General features: G+C 44.5%; 1 protein-coding gene and 1 pseudogene across 1 annotated transcript; both read right to left on the bottom strand.

Annotated features, from left to right (window-relative positions):
• Positions 1-9,716: 9,716 nt before the first annotated feature.
• Positions 9,717-13,844, bottom strand: LOC129853523 (leucine-rich repeat transmembrane neuronal protein 4-like). Its single transcript, XM_055919653.1, has 2 exons — positions 13,419-13,844; positions 9,717-12,876 (listed from the first exon to the last, which is right to left on the bottom strand). Exons 1-2 carry the CDS (start codon positions 13,420-13,422, stop codon positions 11,258-11,260), a joined length of 1,623 nt encoding a protein of 540 aa, XP_055775628.1. The 5' UTR covers positions 13,423-13,844; the 3' UTR covers positions 9,717-11,257.
• Positions 13,845-21,913: 8,069 nt separating this feature from the next.
• The window catches only part of LOC129852848 (ATP-dependent RNA helicase DDX51-like), a 30,051-nt pseudogene continuing 29,276 nt past the window's right edge, over positions 21,914-22,688 (bottom strand).

Genomic DNA, 22,688 nt, shown 5'->3' with positions numbered 1-22,688 from the left:
AGCCCACACTACTTACTAATCAAATCAAGTTTATTTTATATAGCCCTTCGTACATCAGCTAATATCTCGAAGTGCTGTACAGAAACCCAGCCTAAAACCCCAAACAGCAAGCAATGCAGGTGTAGAAGCACGGTGGCTAGGAAAAACTCCCTAGAAAGGCCAAAACCTAGGAAGAAACCTAGAGAGGAACCAGGCTATGAGGGGTGGCCAGTCCTCTTCTGGCTGTGCCGGGTGGAGATTATAACAGAACATGGCCAAGATGTTCAAAATGTTCATAAGTGACAAGCATGGTCAAATAATAATCAGGAATAAATGTCAGTTGGCTTTTCATAGCCGATCATTAAGAGTTGAAAGCAGCAGGTCTGGGACAGGTAGGGGTTCCATAACCGCAGGCAGAACAGTTGAAACTGGAACAGCAGCAAGGCCAGGTGGACTGGGGACAGCAAGGAGTCATCATGCCCGGTAGTCCTGACGTATGGTCCTAGGGCTCAGGTTCTCCGAGAGAGAGAAAGAAAGAGAGAAGGAGAGAATTAGAGAGAGGCAAGATTATCAAAATGTTCATAAATGACAAGCATGGTCAAATAATAATCAGGAATAAATGTCAGTTGGCTTTTCATAGCCGATCATTAAGAGTTGAAAGCAGCAGGTCTGGGACAGGTAGGGGTTCCATAACCGCAGGCAGAACAGTTGAAACTGGAACAGCAGCAAGGCCAGGTGGACTGGGGACAGCAAGGAGTCATCATGCCCGGTAGTCCTGACGTATGGTCCTAGGGCTCAGGTTCTCCGAGAGAGAGAAAGAAAGAGAGAAGGAGAGAATTAGAGAGAGCATACTTAAATTCACACAGGACACTGGATAAGACAGGAGAAGTACTCCAGATATAACAGACTGACCCTAGCCCCCCGACACAAACTACTGCAGCATAAATACTGAAGGCTGAGACAGGAGGGGTCAGGAGACACAGTGGCCCCATCCGATGATACCCCCGGACAGGGCCAAATAGGAAGGATATAACCCCACCCACTTTGCCAAAGCACAGCCCCCGCACCACTAGAGGGATACCTTCAACCACCAACTTACAATCCTGAGACAAGGCCGAGTATAGCCCACAAAGATCTCCACCACAGCACAAACCAAGGGGGGGCGCCAACCCAGACAGGAAGATCACGTCAGTAACTCAACCCACTCAAGTGACGCACCCCTCCTAGGGACGGCATGAAAGAGCACCAGTAAGCCAGTGACTCAGCCCCTGTAATAGGGTTATAGGCAGAGAATCCCAGTGAAGAGAGGGGAACCGGCCAGGCAGAGACAGCAAGGGCGGTTCGTTGCTCCAGAGCCTTTACTACCCTGTTTGAGCCAAGGACTACATGCTTCTGGTAAGTTTTGATTACAATACTGGGTGGGGTGAATATATGTTATATTACATACATGATTTTTTGTTAACTGGTAAATAGTAGCCTACAGCAAAGTGTGTTTAAATCATTTCTAACTTGTTAACAATTTCTGCTAGTTTGTTTTTGCAACCATGTGGGTTTTAGCTTGCTTGAGCGTGCTAACTGAGAAGTGTTAATTCACCTGTTTCCATACATTTATCTTACAAAGGAGTTGTTTAATCTAACTGCTTAACTATTTATCTGTACATGGAATTTTATTTGTTTTTACTAATTTTTTTCAAATCTTTACAGGAAAATTCCACGGGCACTATCTGATGTGTGGAGACATTTCACTGCATCTCATGTAGAAAGAAAAGCTGTGTACATTTGCAAAAACTGTGCCAAATCATATGTGAAGAATGCAACAAAGATGCAGAATCATCTGGTCAAGTGCATAAAGTTCCCTCAGAACAAGCAACTTCTGACAAAAGTCAGAATCAGACACCTTATCGATAGCAACAGTTCATGGTCCTCCTGGAATCAGAAGTGTTTTTGACTCAATGGAGGAACTTAGTCAGAGAAATGCTGATGAATGTCTTGCTCAAGCTGTGTATGCAACTGGTTCACCTCTGATGCTCACAGGCAATGTGTATTGGAAGAGATTTCTGAATGTTCTTCGCCCAGCATACACCCCTCCAACCAGACATGCTTTATCTACTAATTTGCTGTATGCAGAGTTCAAGTGAAGGTCAAGCAAATCGTAGAGAAAGCAGACTGTATTGCAATCATCTCTGATGGGTGGTTGAATGTTTGTGGGCAAGGAATAATTAACTACATCATCTCCACCCCTCAACCAGTATTCTACAAGAGCACAGACACAAGGGACAACAGACACACCAGTCTCTACATTGCAGATGAGCTGAAGGCAGTCATCGATGACCTTGGACCACAGAAGGTATTTGCACTGGTGACAGACAATGCTGTGAACATGAAGGCTGCTTGGTCTAAAGTGGAGGGGTCCTACCCTCACATCACTCCCATTGGCTGTGCTGCTCATCCATTGAATCTGCTCCTCAAGGACATAATGGCACTGAAAACAATGGATACACTCTACAAGAGAGCCTAGGAAATGGTTAGGTATGTGAAGGGTCATCAAGTTTTTTTTTTTTTTAACTAGGCAAGTCAGTTAAGAACAAAATATTATTTTCAATGACAGCCTAGGAACAGTGGGTTAACTGCCTTGTTCAGGAGCAGAACAGATTTTTACCTTGTCAGCTCAGGGATTTGATCTTGCAACCTTACTGTTACTAGTCCAACGCTATAACCACTAGGCTACCTGCCACCCCAGGTAGCAGCAATCTACCTCACCAAGCAAAGTGAGAAGAATAAGAGCACCACATTGAAGCTGCCCAGCAACACCCATTGGGGTGGTGTTGTCATCATGTTTGACAGTCTCCTGGAGGGGAAGGAGCCTCTCCACAGTTTGCCGATATGGACAGCCCCATCAAGAGGATCCTCCTGGATGATGTATTTTGGGAGAGAGTGGTAAGCAGCCTGTGACTTCTGAAACCTATAGCAGTAGCCATTGCACAGATTGAGGGAGACAATGCCATCCTGTTCAATGTTCAGACTCTGCTTGCAAATGTAAGAGAAGAAATCCATACTGCCCTGCCCACTTCACTGTTGCTCCAAGCAGAAGAAACTGCAGTTCTGAAATACATCAAAAAGCGTGAAGACTTCTGCCTGAAGCCCATACACACCGCAGCACACATGTTAGACCCCAAGTATGCTGGCAAGAGCATGCTGTCTGGTGAAGAGATCAACAATGGTGTCATCACTACCGTGTATTGTCACCTTGGCCTGGATGAGGGAAAGGTTCTTGGCAGTCTGGTGAAGTACACTTCCAAGCAAGGGCTTTGGGATGGAGATGCAATATGGCAGTCGTGCCAATATACCTCAACAGCAAACTGGTGGAAGGGACTTTGTGGATCTGAGGCTCTTTCCCCTGTTGCCTCCATCATCCTCCAAATCCCACCAACATCAGCCACCTCAGAGCGCAACTGGTCCTTGTTTGGGAACACACACCAAAGCACGCAACAGGCTGACCAATACAAGAGTTGGTGGCCTTCCGGGCAAATTTGAGTCTTTTTGAGCCTGACAACGAGCCATCCTCAACAAGGTTGGAAATTGATGGTGAAGATGAGGCCTCAGAGTCTGATGTTCAAGAGGTGGACATTGAGGAGGTCCAGGAAGAAGACATTTTACAGATGTATGTTGAAAACATTTTTGGAAGATACAATGGATCATTGGGGATCATTCAATATTCCCTTTCTTTTGAGTTCAATGAAATCATCACATGTGAAGAGTCAACTCATTTAATTGAAGTTCAATCCAGAACTAAATTGTTTTTTAATTTCTATTGGAAGGATTTAATCATTTGCAATTATGTCTACTTATGATAAGGTAAAAGGTTTATGTTTCTGTCTCTATATGATATGGTAAATATATCCAATGCAAAAAACATCTACATTTAAATTGTATTAATATTAATTTGCATATATTTCCGTTAATTCCCATATATTCCCACGGAAAGTTTCCACCACTGAATATTCCCCAAAATGCCTTGGCAGCAGCTAATGGGGATCCATAATAAAGACAAATACAAATTTCCCCTTTTTAAAAATACAATTGTCCATGTTGTGGCATAGGTGTGACATATATATATATACATATGGCCAATATATCACGCCTAAGGGCTGTTCTTCAGCAAACTCTGTGCTTCACGGTTGGGATGATGTTCTTCGGCTTGCAAGCCACCCCCTTTTTCCTCCAAACATAACGGTGGTCATTATGGCCAAACAGTTCTATTTTTGTTTCATCAGACCAGAGGACATTTCTCCAAAAAGTTAAATCTTTGTCCCCATGTGCAGTTGCAAACCGTAGTCTGGCATTTTATGCCGGTTTTGGAGTAGTGACTTCTTCCTTGCTGAGCAGCCTTTCAGGTTATGTTGATATTGGACTCGTTTTACTGTGGATATAGATACTTTTGTACCTGTTTCCTCCAGCATCTTCAGAAGGTCCTTTGCTGTTGTTCTGGGATTGATCTGCACTTTTCGCACCAAAGTACGTTCATCTCTAGGAGACAGAATGCATATCCTTCCTGAGCAGTATGACAGCTGCCTGGTCCCATGGTGTTAATACTTGTGTATTATTGTTTGTACAGATGAACGTGGTACCTTCGGGCGTTTGGAAATTGCTCCCAATGATGAACCATACTTGTGGAGGTCTACAGTTCTTTTTCAGAGGTCTTGGCTGATTTCTTTTTATTTTCCCATGATGTCAAGCAATGAGGCACTGAGTTTGAAGGTAGGCCTTGAAATACATCCACAGGTACACCTCCAATTGACTCAAATGATGTCAATTAGCCTCAGAAGCTTCTCAAGCTATGACATAATGTTCTGGAATTTTCCAAGCTGTTTAAAGGCACAGTCAACTAAGTGTATGTAAACTTCTGACCTACTGGAATTGTAATACAGTGAATTATAAGTGAAATAATTTGTCTGTAAACAATTATTGGAAAAATAACTTGTGTCATGCACAAAGTAGATGTCCTAACTGACTTGCCAAAACTATAGTTTGTCAACAAGAAATTTGTGGAGTGGTTGAAAAACGAGTTTTAATGACTCCAACCTAAGTGTATGTGAACTTCCGACTTCAACTGTAACTACGATATGGGAGGTGTAGTGGCCCCTAATTGTTGACTGCACTGAATGCACAACAATTACTTAATATTCAAACGTAGAGCCAATACAAAAACATTCTATACCAGAGCACCATTACAGTTCATAGCTATATACAAATATACAAGGTGCCATTTAGGAAAATAGTCCATCGATCTCAGTCTGAGTTGAAGTGTAAAGGTGTTCAACTTCCAAAAATGTCAAGAGTTTTACGTCCAAAAATGTATAACATCAAAGAATGTAAGAATACGACATCAACGAATCAGAGTGCACGCGATTCAAAGATGGAGCACTGTGTATGTATGTATGTATGTATGTATGTATGTATGTATGTATGTATGTATGTATGTATGTATGTATGTATGTATGTATGTATGTATGTATGTATGTATGTGTGTGTGTGTGTGTGTGTGTGTGTGTGTGTGTGTGTGTGTGTGTGTGTGTGTGTGTGTGTGTGTGTGTGTGTGTGTGTGTGTGTGTGTGTGTGTGTGTGTGTGTGTGTGTGTGTGTGTGTGTGTGTGTGTGTGTGTGTGTGTGTGTGTCTCACTCTGTCACCTCAAGGAGCAGACAGAGTTTATTGATAGGTCTCTAAGATATTGGTCTTGGTCTTAACCACGACGCTCCGGACAAGACCTTTGGACCCTAGCAAAGCCTCCACCACACGCCCCATTAGCCAAGAGTTCATTGGCGCGGTGTCATCGACGATGACCATAAGGTCACCAGGACTGAAGTTTCTCTTAGTTTTGTTCCACTTGTTCCGCTCCTGCATAAGTGGAAGATACTCCCTGATCCATCTCTTCCAGAAGAGGTCAGTGATATATTGTACTTGCTTCCATCTCCTTGGTGAGTACAGGTCACTTCTCTGGAATAGTCCTGGTGGCAGGACTGGCTTTGCTTTCAGATGAAGCAGATGGTTCGGAGTCAGGGGTTCTAGATCGTTAGGGTCATTTGTTACAGTAGTGATTGGTCTGTCGTTCATAATCGCCTCAACTTCACACAAGGCTGTCTGCAAAGCCTCATCATCCAGTACTTGCTCTCTAAGGACTGAATAGAGGATCTTTTTCACCAGTCGGATCAACCTCTCCCATACCCCCCCATGGTGGGCTCCAGAGGGAGGATTGAATGACCATGTCACTCCTTCCTTCAGTAATTCATTTTGAATCTTGTTGTGATCCAGCTCTTTTGGAGCTTCTCCTAGCTCTCTGTGTGATCCAACAAAGTTGGTGCCATTGTCTGTTCTGATACTTGTTACTGGGCCTCTTCGACAGATGAACCTGCGCAGGGCATTGATGCAGGAATCAGTATCCAGATAACTAGCAATTTCTAGATGGATAGCTCGACTCACAAGGCAAGTAAAGATCACACCATACCGCTTCACATGAAGGCGGACTCGCTTCACCTCTATGGGGCCGAAGTAATCTATGCCCACATGGGTGAAAGGCGGCAAATCAGGTGACACCCGATCTTGTGGAAGGTCGGCCATCTTCTGTTCTCCAGCTCTAGCTTGCATTCACCTGCAGAAGACACAGCTCTAAAGGTTCTTCCTTGGTAAGGAGATGGCACAGGGTATCCAATATTGCTTTCGATAGGTCACGGATCATAGCAACCCTATTAGCCACAAAGGTATGGAATCTCTTGGTATCGTTGCGGATGTATTTTAGCACAGACTGGCTGTCTGTCCAGAAAGTTGACTCCTCAAGTTCAATCTGGAGCTCCAACCTTAACATCCTGTCCACTCGCACTGCCAGTGTTGCTGCAGCAAGTACCAGTCTGGGGATCGTCATCTGCTTGAGTGGAGTCACCCTTGATTTCCCCAGTATGAATGCGATGTGGACCTTTTCCATACCGTTTGTGAACCTAAGGTATCTTGCCGTGCCATAACCTTGTTCACTTGCATCACCGAAGTGATGCAGCTGTACAGTCTTGACTTGACCAAAGTTCTCAGGCATCATACACCTGTCTATCTGGAATCTGGAGAGCTGGTCCAGCTCTGAGAGCCATCTCTTCCATGAAATGGAGTGTTCTTCAGGGATGACTTCGTCCCATCCACACTTTAGCTTGCAGAGCACTTGAAGAATATGCTTTGCCTTTAATACGAATGGGGCGAGGAAACCTAATGGATCATAAATAGAGCTGACAGTTGAGAGAATACCTCTTCTTGTAAGGGGTCTTTTCTTGACAGTGACTCGGAAGGTAAACACATCACTTTCAATGTTCCATCGGATTCCAAGTGCTCTTTCAACAGGCAGCTTTTCTCTGTCCAGGTCCAATTCTTTTATCTGCTTGGCTTTGTATTCATCAGGGATAGAAGCCAGCACAGTGCGGCTGTTGCTGACCCATTTGGTCAATTTGAACCCCCCCTGAGAGCACACATCCCTGAGGTTTTTTGTGAGAGCTATAGCTTGTTCTTCTGTGGCCACTGACTTGAGGCAGTCATCAACATAGAAGTTGGACTTGACTGTTTGATTCACCTCTTCATCGTACCTCTCACAGTTGTCTTCTGCAGTCTTTCGCAGTGCAAAGTTTGCACAACTTGGAGAGGATTCTGTACTCATCCATCCTTTTGTTAGTATCACTATCCGGCCACCATAGGAATCGCAGGAAGTCTAAGTAATCTTCATGGACACGTACTTGATGGAACATTCCTTCGATGTCTGCCATCATGGCAATGTGCTCTTGCCGAAATCTTAGCAAGACTCCTATAAGCGTGTTTGCCAGGTCAGGGCCTTGAAGGAGTTCACTGTTAAGAGATGTACCTTTATAGGATGATGAACAGTCAAACACCACTCGTATCGTTGCTTTGCGCTTATGGTGAACGCCATGGCGTGGTATGTACCATACCTTGCCTTTCTCTCCGAGGAGCTGTTCTTGTGGTACCTTCTCGGCGTAACCTTTTGTTATCATCTCTTCCATGAAGCCTTTGTACTCTGCAGCGTAACCTTTGTCCTTGAACTTCCTGATAATATTTACAGCCCGCTGCTTTGCCATGTCACGGTTGTTTGGCAGGACTACATCTTTGTTGCAAAAGGGCAACGGTAGGCCAAAAACTGAGTTAAACTAACAACAAATGAATATTTCTCGATCAGGTAAATATAAATCATAAAGGTATGTACCTAATATTTCATCATATACATTCATATTTAATATATTTACACAAATGTACATGGAGCTCAGGATGTTCAGTCTTTTATACAAATATGTCCAAATCGGCTCTAACAGAAGGAATGAGATCAATTTACCACTTTTAGAATTTTCATAACAATGCTCTTTTGTTCGCATAGGAAGGCACCATTTGCATTCCAAACAGGAATGTATCATAATTGCAGCATGCAGCTGAAGGCATAATACATAACATGGGTATATAAATCTTGCTGCCAGCAGTACCTCCTCTACTGGAGACAAATTAAAACATGTGCCATACTTAGAAAGTGAAATGAGTGATGGGAAACATAAATCCGTTTGCTATCAAATGAACATCAACCATTCTCAATGTTTGTACACATTCTCTTTACGTCACATGATGGCCATGGATACATCATCCTCCTGCCATATTTCAATATATGACTTTTCTGTATAGACATCTGTTTTGTATGAGTGAGTTGTGGTTAGATCTTTATAACTGTCTCTATTGGCCTCAAGAACAGTGATCATTATGAATATTACAATCTATACACACTATTGGTGGTTAATAACCAGCAAGTTGTCCAGTAGCTGCTAATACCAGCCTATACACAACACACAGGAGGAGAGTCTCCAAGTCTGAGGAATGACATGTCTCTAGTTCAGGACCAGTAGAAGGATATTATTGTCCTCAAATGAAAGACTGCGACTGAATTCCACCTCTTTTTGTTCATGTAGGATAGCTCACTGATATAAATCGTTTTTGAATGCTGGCACCATGTTCACCTAATCCTGCCTGGCTTAACACATTCACACATGCCTCCTTGCCTACATTTATTTTTCTTTCTGTTGCGGGAGCTGACAAAGGGAGGGAGGAGGAGAGGAGAAGAGAAAACAGATGGAGGCGGGTGGCATTTTTCTAATAGGAAAAGTGCCCTGACCCTTACAGTACCTGTTTGCTGAGTGGTTGTCGCCCCTGTTCTTTCCCTTGCCTGTTACACAGCATGAACACACGGCTCTCCCACACCAACACAATCAGACACAGCATGGAGGGAGCTGAATTAGGTGTCTGCCAGTAGAAGGAGAGAAAATAGGACAATCACAGAATACAGTGCAATGGTAATGGGGGGAGGGGGCATTTTGCCAAGTTACTCACTCTTACGGCTGCTTTATATAGTGCAGAGGACAGTATCTACAATATGAATGGTCAGTCATATTAGTGTGCTGTCATACAATGTGTGCTGTCATACAATGTGTACTGTCATACAATGTGTACTGTCATACAATGCCAACATCAGTTGACAACCACTATGTCCATTTACGCTTGGTTTTGGATATTGACAGTATCTAATAATGTCAATGTCCCTACTTGTATAGCTATGTAACATACTACTGTAAATATACAGGGGATGATGGATAGTCATGTGAAAATGATAGAACTCCAATCTGTTATTCATATCCAATCTTCAAAAAAAGTCACACCTGCTTTCCTATGAGTTTTTATTCAGCTGATTAAAAAACATGCTATAAATAGACAGCCATTTCCTGTACAACATAAATTGAGTGCATTGGTCTAAAAATCATGAGCCAGTCAATTGATGAAACTACTTCCATAGCTAGCCTTGATTATTTAGCCTGTACTACTTTGAAAGAGTGCTGTCCCATTTTTAGACAATATCAAGCTGCCTCATGGAAGTATGCGTCTTCCTTATAAGGATTATTTTAGTCAAACATCACCTCTGTGTATGATATAAGTGATTATTTTTGATAAATAACATCTATCCTTGAGAATAGATGTGCCTGTTGGGAAATAAATAATGTTGAGGTACTTCAATATTCCCTTAAACATAAGACCTGTTAAAAGCATATGGTGATCAAGTGAATGCAATTAAGTGATTCTGCATCATGAAGCAAATGAAGGAACCCATACTTTTAAAAACCAGGAAGGAACCGATAATTTTAAAAGCCTCTTAAAATGAAGCAGATATTTAGACAGAGTAAGATTCAGAGCCATATAGAGTAGACTATGCTGTAGTGCTTTGGAAACAATAAGCAACTAAAAGGAGGGCAAAAATCTGTCATGTGAAGTGTAAATAAAATCTAAATGGAAATGTAAGTTTCCATGGTAGAGCCTAGATAGAAATCTGCCCTGTGAAGCCTATATGCTATGTGATCAAAATCACCATGGCCGCATTTTTCATAGCCTTAGTGGGGTGGTATACCCCACACAGCCATGAAAAATTTGTCCCAGGTGTTGGATCAGACAGGATAATAGATTTTTTATTTAATTATTGCAATTTTCATAGAAATGTAATTTTGTCATAAAATGGAAAGCTGTCTTGTTACACGTCATGGAGAAGTGCCGCAAAAGAAAGTCTACTAATGCTGTTGTTTTTGCTACATTGGTATAGTATGAAGATCAAAAACAGGAACATAATCTTGTAAGTATGTTTCTGACACCCATTATTTAGTAACTACCATTCACAATTTTAATGACAATTAAATTGCACGGTGATAGTATAATTTCATAAAATGAACAAAAGCTAAATATAAAAAAAGACTACACATAACATGTATCAGTTGCGTTTATACAAGTACAATAAGCTCTCAATATCATCCAAGGATAACAAAAGTGAAAAGCAGGGTCATTTGTAATCAACAGCAGATAACCGTAACAAATGTGCAGATATAAATTAGGTTTATACTCACAAACAGGATTAATATATCCAATCACTTTGTTCTAATGTGATAATGTTCATTTAAAACAACAGTAAGAACAGTCAAACAGAGGATGGAAGTTGAACTCAGTCTCCGTTGACTCAGAGGTTTACAGTGCATCCCTGTGGAAAACATTGACCTATGACTCCCAAGCAGCTGTACAGTACGTTTTTAGGATTGATAACGTTAATTTAAAACAACAGTAAGAACAGAGTCAAACAGAGGATGGATATTTAACTCAGTCTCCATTTGCTCCGAGAGGTTTACAGTTTATCTCTGTGGAAAACATTTACCTGACTCTTAACGGATTATACCTCACATTCTCTGGATCCTGAGATTGTGCAGGTGTAGGCCCTTGTCTCATTTACCAATGCATCCATGGTCTGAGAGTTTGTATAAGTCAAATAATACTCTTGTATCTGAGAGTTAAGGTTAAGCTTCTGCTTCCGGGCCTTTTTTCTGTGCTTGCGGTTGACTGAGTGCTGCTGCAGCTGCCTCATGCTATTGGGGTAGCGCTTCCATGAGACATAAATTACCAGCAGGATCAATGACACAGAGAGAAATAGGGCTACACTGCCTGCAATGATTTTATGGAAGGCCATATGCTCAACCTCTAGTTCTGGGAAAAATGATGAGGATTCTGGAGAGATTGAGGTCATGAGTATGGACTCCCTTGTTTCTTTTTCTGTCACAATGGGAGAGACAGGTTGTGGAGTGAGTCTTTGTACTGTTGATGCAGATATATCTTGGGTTGTTGTGGTCGTGGAAGGAGGAGGTGTGGTAGACTTTTTTGTGTCCACATCTGAGGCTGTGGTTTGCCTCATGATCGTAGCTGTGGTTTGCTCTACAACTGATATGTTCACACAGATTGTGTAGTTCCTCACTATGTCCATTACTCTGTCTCCCTGAACTGACTTGGGGCTGCTGCATATAATTTTGATGTCCTTTGAGCCTCTGAAGTTCTTCAGCCAGGTCACCAGGGGGCAGATGGTAGGGCTGCAGTCCCAGGCGTTACCCACCAGGCTGATGGTGGTGAGGGAGACCCAGGCTGAAACCGTGTCCTGAGACATGTTGCTCAGCTTGTTGGATTCAAGATGGAGTATTTGTAAGTTTGGCATACACTGGAAAACAGCTGGGTCCAAGATCTGGATGTCATTTCCTGAGAGGTCTAATTTCTGCAGCGTATGCCAGATCCATGGCAGGCCCTGATTGACGGCTCGTATCCGGTTCCATTGCAAGTAGAGGACCTGTAGATTGCTAAGGCGTGGGAAAAGAAACAAATTAATCCTTGAAAATTGATTATGCTCCAGATGAAGCTCTTTCAACTTGAACAACCCCAAGAAGGTGGTGCGGAATAGGGTGCGTAGGTGATTGTAACCCAGGTCCAGGAACTCCAGGCTGCGACACTCCAGAAAAGTCCGTACAGGTATACTGTTGAGACCATTGGACCGTAGGTGAAGGTTTTGGAGCTTACGCAGACCATAGAAATGACCTGGCTGCAGAGACTGTAGCTGGTTGTAGGAAAAATCAAGATTGCGCAGGTTTGGTACAGCATTGAAAGCCTTATTGTGTAAAAGTGTGATCTTGTTGGAGCTAAGAATCAGTTCTTTGAGCCTACGCACGCCCTGGAAGGCTAAGCTATCTATGACGGTGATGGAATTGTGGTCCAGGTAGAGCCAGATGAGCTGGTTGAGATGAGCGAATTGGTAAGGCAGCAGAGTCACTAAGCGGTTGAAGCGCAGGGACAGACCCTGGCATCCAGTAGAGATGTTTTCTGGGATGTCTTGAAAAATGCCAGACTCGCAATAAACAATCTTCACTTCGCAGCGACAACTTGCTGGGCACATTCTCTCCCCCTTGCTGAGCAGCAGAAGAAAAGACATCAGGAGAAAAAAATATGACAGCCTCCTGTCCCAAACTAGGGAACCTGTAGAAGAGAAGAGATTGAGTGCAAGGGGCTATCAAAGCACATACCCCCCATTTCAATATGGTGCCCTGTCACTGTGCAATGTCCATGACAAAGTGGATTGATTTTCAGACCGATTTTTTTTGTTGCAGTGGCATTCTGTGAAGTGACAATCCGGTAAAGTATGGGTGATGGGTGTTTCTTTCTAAGCCAGAAATGCACAGCAGTAGATTACGGACTCTGAAGAACTTTCACATTTCGCATCGTATCAGCTCAAAATAATTACATTGTTTTCACTTTAAATCTAACACAAATGGAACATGGCTAATTTCTATGTAATGTACCAAATATAAAAAAGGAAAGACATATTTATCAGTGACCAATCAATTTGTCTTTTTTTACATCTGGATTAAAAAACCCTATATAATACATTTTCTGGTTGTACATTGAATAGGAAAAGCAAGCATCAACAAATGTCATGTAACAAAACTTCAAAGCGCCATGTAACTTTAATGAAATAGATAGATTTGTCATTTCATTTCGTTTCATTGGTGGTCACTTACTCATGGCGTTAGTAAAATAGCGGCAATCCTTTCAGCACCAGGGAACTGTCCAAATAATTAATTTAACTCCTTTCATTTGAAACACGCCTGCTCTTCCACTAGAAAACTCAAATTTTTGCCTGAATTGCCTCACGAGTTTCAAGAGAGATGCTCACAAATGTGTATCACTGATGATAAGTACGGCATATTTTAAATCCGAATAAAAGACAACAAATAGCGTAAGTAATCTTCCCAACCGTTCAATATATCCGCGGAGGATCAATGAGACGAGGCATAATGCACTCCTCCCCAAATAGTCTATTGGACTGGTATAGTGTCTTCTCCTGGACGCAGAAAAAAGCGAATTACTGTCTATGCGCAATAAACAATTCCGTTTGAGCGTGTCTGATTGCACAACCAAGTGGAACTGCAACACCTTGCTCTCTCTCGCGCTCTACGCACACATGAACGCACACTTGCTAACACACACACACACAGAGACAGAGAGAATTCCACTGTAAAAGAATCGGTAACATTCGAGTTAATGAAATAAATCCATACTGTGCATTATTTATTGAATGTTGAAATATCAACGTACTTCAACATACTCCGACTATGAAAGATCTATATCTAATTACAAAATATACCTTATTCACGAGAAATTCAGGAGAAAGAAATGTAGTCTCCACAATCTGCCAGCTAACATGGGTGAAACATCGAAAGACTAATATCGCTGTTGTATAGTAGGCCTATTTCCCACAGTATATATGAATAGCATCACAATAAAAGACTACACAATATTAATGTTCTGGACATGTTTCATGGGAAGTTGCAAGAAATTTAATAAGTCCAGTTCTCTGAGAGTTAGGAGAATATTCCACCAATGTCCCACCAAACATACACAGAACATGGTTGTCATAACATAAGATATTGTTCTATACATGTTTCATGGGAACATTACAATAACATTTCTGTGCATCAGTTGCCAGGCTGTAGCCTGATAGTCCCAAAGAAGTGTCCCCCTTTTACTGTGCCAATCAAGGCCCTGATTGGTGAACCACTGACAGCACTTTGTCAGTTGGCAAGGTAAGGGATACTAACACATAGTGCTTTCAATTTATTTGACACACAAGATTACACTGTGCATGTTCATTTATACAGTAATTATTATTCAACAGTCCTCACCTGGGATTTTAACTCACAAGCTCTTGGTTCACTGTACACCAATCTGCTATACCACCATGTCCGTCTCAGGTATTGGTTAATCTGACTATTAGTTGTCTATTGTTGGTGGTGCATGTTAACCTGTTTTAATGATACTCCAATAACAAACACCTTAACCACTGTCCCAATAAGGGATATCTCTGGGACATGCTTATTGGGCCAGTGCAGTTAGGCCCTGTCCAGAATAAACCCTATGCCCATCTCCCTAGGCACTTGTATAGATCTGAAACAACTTGATAGGGGTAAGTGATAGGGTAAACACACTTCAAAGTAAATCTCAGCTCTGTTAAAAGTACACTCAAGAAACACTTTTATTGATAATAGTATCATTAAAACAGTTTTACATTCCCCACCAACATTAGACAACTATACTGAAAGCCCTTAAATTGCTGAAATAAGTTAATCAAATCAATGATGAAAATAGTCAGATTAACCAATACCAGAGACGGACATGGTGGCGTAGCGGGAAGAACGAAGTATGTACAGTGGGGCAAAAAAGTATTTAGTCAGCCACCAATTGTGCAAGTTCTCCCACTTAAAAAGATGAGAGAGGTCTGTAATTTTCATCATAGGTACACTTCAACTATGACAGACAAAATGAGAAAAAAAATCCAGAAAATCACATTGTAGGATTTTTAATGAATTTATTTGCAAATTATGGTGGAAAATAAGTATTTGGTCAATAACAAAAGTTTATCTCAATACTTTGTTATATACCCGTTGTTGGCAATGACAGAGGTCAAACGTTTTCTGTAAGTCTTCAAGGTTTTCACACACTGTTGCTGTCACGTTCCTGACCTGTTTTCTGTTGTTTTGTATGTGTTTAGTTGGTCAGGACGTGAGCTGGGTGGGAATTCTATGTTGTGTGTCTAGTTTGTCTGTTTCTATGTCAGCCTGGTGTGGGTTCTCAATCAGAGACAGATGGTAGTCGTTGTCTCTGATTGAGACTCATATATAGAAGGCTTGTTTTGTGTTGGGATTTTGTGGGTGTTTGTTACCTGTCTCTGTGTTTGTGTTCTGCACCAGATAAGTCTGTATCGGTTTTGCACATTTGTTATTTTGTAGGTTGTTTGTAGTGTTTCACTTGTGTTTGTATTAAACATGTTTAACACTAGCCGCGCTGCATTTTGGTCCTCTCCTTCACCCCTGGAAGAAAGCCTTTACAGAAACACCCACCAAACCCGGACCAAGCAGCGTGGCAACGGGCAGCAGCAACAGCAGCAGCAGTACAAGGAGGAATGGACATGGGAGGAGATTCTGGACAGAGAGGGACCCTGGGCAGAGCCAGAGGAGTGTCGCCGTCCCAAAGCGGAGCTGGAGGCATCAAAAGCGGAGAGGCGGCATTATGAGGCGCTTGCAAGGCAGAGTGGCTGGAGACCCGAGAGGCTCACCCAAAAAATTCTTGGGGGGGGGGGGGCTAAAGGGGAGTGTGGCGAAGCCGGGTTGGATACCTGAGCCAACTCCCCGGGCTTACCGTGGAGTGAGAGGGCGTCGTACTGGTCAGACACCGTGTCATGCGGTAAAGCGCACGGTGTCCCCAGTACGCGTGCTTAGCCCAGTGCGGGCTATTCCACCTTGCCGCACTGGTAGGGCTAGGTTGGGCATCGAGCTGGATGTCATGAAGCCGGCCCAACGTATCTGGCCTCCAGTACGTCTCCTCGGGCCGGCGTACATGGCACCAGCCTTACAGGTGGTGTCCCCGGTTCGCCTGCATAGCCCAGTGCGGGTTGTTCCACCTCGCCGCACTGGCAGGGCTACGGGGACCATTCAACCTGGTAAGGTTGGAGAGGCTCGGTGCTCAAGAGCGCGTGTCCTCCTTCCCGGTCCGGTATATCCGGCGCCACCTTCCCGCCCCAGCCCAGTACCACCAGTGCCTACACCACGCACCAGGCTTCCAGTGCATCTCCAGAGCCCTGTTCCTCCTCCCCGCACTCGCCCTGAGGTGCGTGCCCTCAGCCCGGTACCTCCAGTTCCGGCACCACGCATCAGGCCTATAGTGCGTCTCAGCCGGCCAGAGTCTGCCGTCTGCCCAGCGGTGCTTGAACTGCCCGTCTGCCCAACGCCGTCTGAGCCGTCCGTCTGCCCAGCGCCGTCTGAACCGTCCGTCTGCCCAGCGCCGTCTGAGCCTTCTGTCTGCCCAGCGCCGTCTGAGCCGTCTGTCTGCCCAGCGCCGTCTGAGCCGTCTGTCTGCCCAGCGCCGTCTGAGCCGTCTGTCTGCCCAGCGCCGTCTGAGCCGTCCGTCTGCCCAGCGCCGTCTGAGCCGTCCGTCTGCCCAGCGCCGTCTGAGCCGTCCGTCTGCCCAGCGCCGTCTGAGCCGTCCGTCTGCCCAGCGCCGTCTGAGCCGTCCGTCTGCCCAGCGCCGTCTGAGCCGTCCGTCTGCCCAGCTCCGTCTGAGCCGTCCGTCTGCCCAGCTCCGTCTGAGCCGTCCGTCTGCCCAGCGCCGTCTGAGCCGTCCGTCTGCCCAGCGCCGTCTGAGCCGTCCGTCTGCCCAGCGCCGTCTGAGCCGTCCGTCTGCCCAGCGCCGTCTGAGCCGTCCGTCTGCCCAGCGCCGTCTGAGCCGTCCGTCTGCCCAGCACCGTCTGAGCCGTCCGTCTGCCCAGCGCCGTCTGAGCCGTCCGTCTGCCCAGCGCCGTCTGAGCCGTCCGTCTGCCCAGCGCCGTCTGAGCCGTCCGTCTGACCAGCGCCGTCTGAGCCGTCCGTCTGCCCAGCGCCGTCTGAGTCGTCCGTCTGAGTCGTCCGTCTGCCACGAGCCATTAGAGCCGCCCGTCAGTCAGGAGCCGCCAGAGCCGTCCGTCAGTCAGGAGCCGCCAGAGCCGTCCGTCAGTCAGGAGCCGCCAGAGCCGCCAGCCAGTCAGGAGCCGCCAGAGCCGCCAGCCAGTCAGGAGCCGCCAGAGCCGCCAGCCAGTCAGGAGCCGCCAGAGCTGCCCTACAGTCATGAGCTGCCCTACAGTCATGAGCTGCCCTTCAGTCATGAGCTGCCCTTCAGTCATGAGCTGCCCTTCAGTCATGAGCTGCCCTCCAGTCATGAGCTGCCCTCCAGTCATGAGCTGCCCTCCAGTCATGAGCTGCCCTCCAGTCATGAGCTGCCCTCCAGTCATGAGCTGCCACTCAGTCCGGAGCTGCCACTCAGTCCGGAGCTGCCACTCAGTCCGGAGCTGCCACTCAGTCCGGAGCTGCCACTAGTCCGGAGTTGTCCCTCTGTCCTGAGCTACCTCTCTGTCCTGATCTACCTCTTTGTCCTGAACTACCTCTCTGTCCTGAGTTGTCTCCTCTATTGTAGAGGGGAGTTGGTGAAGGTTCCTGGACCATGGTCGGGGGCGAGGGTCGCCACTCAAGGGACGCTAAGGAGGTGGACAAAGACAATGGTGGAGTGGTGCCCTCGTCCACCGCCGGAGCCGCCACCGCGGACAGATGCCCACCCAGACCCTCCCCTTGAGTTTTTAGGGGTGCGCCCGGAGTTCGCACCTTGAGGGGGGGGGGTTCTGTCACGTTCCTGACCTGTTTTCTGTTTTGTATGTGTTTAGTTGGTCAGGACGTGAGCTGGGTGGGAATTCTATGTTGTGTGTCTAGTTTGTCTGTTTCTATGTCAGCCTGGTGTGGGTTCTCAATCAGAGACAGATGGTAGTCGTTGTCTCTGATTGAGACTCATAAGAGGCTTGTTTTGTGTTGGGATTTTGTGGGTGTTTGTTACCTGTCTCTGTGTTTGTGTTCTGCACCAGATAGGTCTGTATCGGTTTTGCACATTTGTTATTTTGTAGGTTGTTTGTAGTGTTTCACTTGTGTTTGTATTAAACATGTTTAACACTAGCCACGCTGCATTTTGGTCCTCTCCTTCACCCCTGGAAGAAAGCCTTTACAGTTGCTGGTATTTTGGCCCATTCCTCCATGCAGATCTCCTCTAGAGCAGTGTTTTGGGGCTGTTGCTGGGCAACACGGACTTTCAGCTCCCTCCAAAGATTTTCTATGGGGTTAAGATCTGGAGACTGGCTAGGCCAGTCCAGGACCTTGAAATGCTTCTTACAAAGCCAGTCCTTCGTTGCCCGGGCGGTGTGTTTGGGATCGTTGTCAAGCTGAAAGACCCAGCCACGTTTCATCTTCAATGCCCTTGCTGATGGAAGGAGGTTTTCACTCAAAATCTCACGATACATGGCCCCATTCATTCTTTCCTTTACACGGATCAGTCGTCCTGGTGCCTTTGCAGAAAAACAGCCCCAAAGCATGATGTTTCCACCCCCATGCTTTACAGTAGGTATGGTGTTCTTTGTATGCAACTCAGCATTCTTTGTCCTCCAAACATTGAGTTTTTACCAAAAAGTTATATTTTGGTTTCATCTGACCATATGACATTCTCCCAATCTTCTTCTGGATCATCCAAATGCTCTCTAGCAAACTTCAGACGGGCCTGGACATGTACTGGCTTAAGCAGGGGGACACGTCTGGCACTGCCGGATTTGAGTCCCTGGCGGCGTAGTGTGTTACTGATGGTAGACTTTGTTACTTTGGTCCCAGCTCTCTGCAGGTCATTCACTAGGTCCCCCCGTGTGGTTCTGGGATTTTTGCTCACCGTTCTTGTAATCATTTTGACACCACGGGGTGAGATCTTGCGTGGAGCCCCAGATCGAGGGAGATTATCAGTGGTCTTGTATGTCTTCCATTTCCTAATAATTGCTCCCACAGTTGATTTCTTCAAACCAAGCTGCTTACCTATTGCAGATTCAGTCTTCCCAGCCTGGTGCAGGTCTACAATTTTGTTTCTGGTGTCCTTTGACAGCTCTTTGGTCTTGGCCATAGTGGAGTTTGGAGTGTGACTGTTTGAGGTTGTGGACAGGTGTCTTTTATACTGATAACAAGTTCAAACAGGTGCCATTAATACAGGTAATGAGTAGAGGACAGAGAAGCCTCTTAAAGAAGAAGTTACAGGTCTGTGAGAGCCAGAAATCTTGCTTGTTTGTAGGTGACCAAATACTTATTTTCCACCATAATTTGCAAATAAATTCATTAAAAATCCTACAATGTGATTTTCTGGATTTTCTTTTCTCATTTTGTCTGTCATAGTTGAAGTGTACCTATGATGAAAATTACAGGCCTCTCTCATCTTTTTAAGTGGGAGAACTTGCACAATTGGTGGCTGACTAAATACTTTTTTGCCCCACTGTATGTAAGTTGAAAACACTATGTTAAAATCAGTGTGCATCCCTAACCTTGCCAGCAGACAAAGAGCTGTGTCTGGATCAGTGGTTCACCAATTAAGGCCTTGATTGGCTCGGCAACAGTAACAAGGCATGATGTGTTATGAAACCATTTTTTTGGGAGACTGTTTCTTTGGGACCATCATGCGACATCCTGACAACTGATACACATATGTTCCTGCAACGTTCCCATGAAACATGTCTAGAACAATATCTTACGTTCTGAGAACATGACAACCATGTTCTGTGTATGTTTAGTGTGAAGTTGGACTATTCTAACACACAGAAAACTGGACACATTCGTTCTTGCAACGTTACCATGAAATGTGTTTAGAACATTGATATATTTTATTGTGGGAACATGTCAACCATGTTTTGTGTATGTTTGGTGGGATGTTGATGGAATTTTCTCCTAACCCTCAGAAAACTGAAAACATGAATGTTCTTGCAGTGTAACCATGAAGCGTGTCTAGAACATGTGCAGGTCAGCAATAACAGAGATAACAATCTCTCCTAATTTCTCAAGGCATTTGGGAAATCATTGCCGTTTATACTGACAGGATAAAAGGACATTTTGGCCTTCTGCGATTTCTTATCAGACAAGATTGGATTTGAGTTTTTAAATCTCTAGCCACCACACGTCAGGACGGACATGATGGCACTATAATTTTGTAATGGGTCGTTGTTCACACAGTGGGTCATGTGAACTCTGCCACCAATGCTCAGCAGTGTTTTTTAATTGATAATTTCATCAAAAACTGTCACACCCGTCTTTGTGCTTGTCTCCACCCCCCCCCCCCCAGGTGTCGCCCATCTTCCCCATTATCCCCAGCAGACAGTGTTCTGTCTGTTGCCAGTTCGTCAAGCCTACGGTACCAGCGGTTTTCCCCTTGCTCCTGTCTTTATATAGTTCCTGTTTTGACCATTCTGCTAGCCGTTCTGTATCTTGTTACACCACCATGGATTATTGACCTCTGCCTGTTGTGACCCCGAGACTGTGTGCCATTCTGTACCTTATGGACTCTGATCTGAAATACTGACCTCTGCCTGCTCTTGACCTGTTGTTTTGCCTGCCCCCTGTTCTAGTAATAAACTTTTGTTCCTTCGACACTGTCTGCATCTGGGTCTTCTCCTGAAACGTGATAAGAACAAAGATTCATTGACATGTCCCATATTTATTTGAGGAAAAAAACAATACAAATCTTGTGTGTGCACTGACCTCTGGTTTTGTCTGTCATGAGAGAAGAAACAATCTTACAGTATATTGACGTAAGTCACTGTTACATATGCTTCTTGGCCTTTTCACCCTGGGGAGAAAAATAAAACAGATTTACTGTTAAGTCATGACAACTTGTGACATAATGATGACGATGATACTAGAGCAACCAGTAACGGACAAGATCAACAGTTGTCCTTTTCTGTTTGAGTTTTACAGTGTATTTCAGTGATCTGGGTCAATTACAGTACCTTTATGATATTCCCCAGCTCCAGTAGCGTCTGTTGATAGTGGGGTTCCATGCTTTTCATGCTCCCAGGCTTGACTATCTGTTTATGGATCCCAGGGGTGACTGCATCCTTCACCATCTGAAGTTATTCTCCTGTAGAATAGCAACCACCAACCTCACCCAGAATTAGCATACATGGACTGTAGATCTTTAACTAAAGCATTTACACTGAAGAAAACTATATATAAACGCAACATGCAACAATTTCAAAGATTTTATTGAGTTACAGTTCATAAAAGGAAATCAGACAATTGAAATACATTCATTAGGCCCTAATCTATGAATTTCACATGACAGGGATGTTAACAAAATTGTGCACAAGATTGTAGAGAAAGAAGCGTTTTGTGAGTATGGAACATTTCTGGGATCTTTTATTTCAGCTCATGAAACATTGGACCAACCCTTTACATGTTGCGTTTATGTTTTTTTCAGTGTATTGTATAATCCAATATGTTTTATTGTCACATACACCAGATAGGTGCAGTGAAATGTGTTGTTTTAACGCAGGAGCAAAGCTGTTTTACAGAATATTACTTTCTGCAGTGATCTCATTTCAGCCTGGCCACACATCCACATAATCTCCATTTCTCTTTGTGTACTATGTTTTTTTTGTAAGAGCTTTTCCAGCTCTTGCAGTCCTTCCAACCCTTTTCCAACACAAATACTGTCAAAGGAAGGCAGAACATCTAATAACATTCATTGCATATACAAGCTACAACAACAAATACAATTTAGCGAATGCAGTTACAGGTGTAACGATCAAGCTAGCTTACCTGTGAATGTACGTCCTGAAGAACTGTGGTGCATCGTAGTTCACAACACATTTCACCCCGTTGATGACAATGCCTCTGGCAGCAGCATCAGTGCTGATCAAACTTGAACAGAACAAATATACACTGCTCAAAAAAATAAAGGGAACACTTAAACAACACAATGTAACTCCAAGTCAATCACACTTCTGTGAAATCAAACTGTCCACTTAGGAAGCAACACTGATTGACAATAAATTTCACATGCTGTTGTGCAAATGGAATAGACAACAGGTGGAAATTATAGGCAATTAGCAAGACACCCCCAATAAAGGAGTGGTTCTGCAGGTGGTGACCACAGACCACTTCTCAGTTCCTATGCTTCCTGGCTGATGTTTTGGTCACTTTTGAATGCTGGCGGTGCTTTCACTCTAGTGGTAGCATGAGATGGAGTCTACAACCCACACAAGTGGCTCAGGTAGTGCAGCTCATCCAGGATGGCACATCAATGCGGTCTGTGGCAAGAAGGTTTGTTGTGTCTGTCAGCGTAGTGTCCAGAGCATGGAGGCGCTACCAGGAGACAGGCCAGTACATCAGGAGACGTGGAGGAGGCCGTAGGAGGGC

This window comes from Salvelinus fontinalis, chromosome 4, assembly GCF_029448725.1.
Source record: "Salvelinus fontinalis isolate EN_2023a chromosome 4, ASM2944872v1, whole genome shotgun sequence".
Lineage (NCBI taxonomy): Eukaryota > Metazoa > Chordata > Actinopteri > Salmoniformes > Salmonidae > Salvelinus > Salvelinus fontinalis.
Note: the sequence above shows the minus strand (reverse complement) of the source record. Positions and strands in the feature narration are given on the sequence as shown.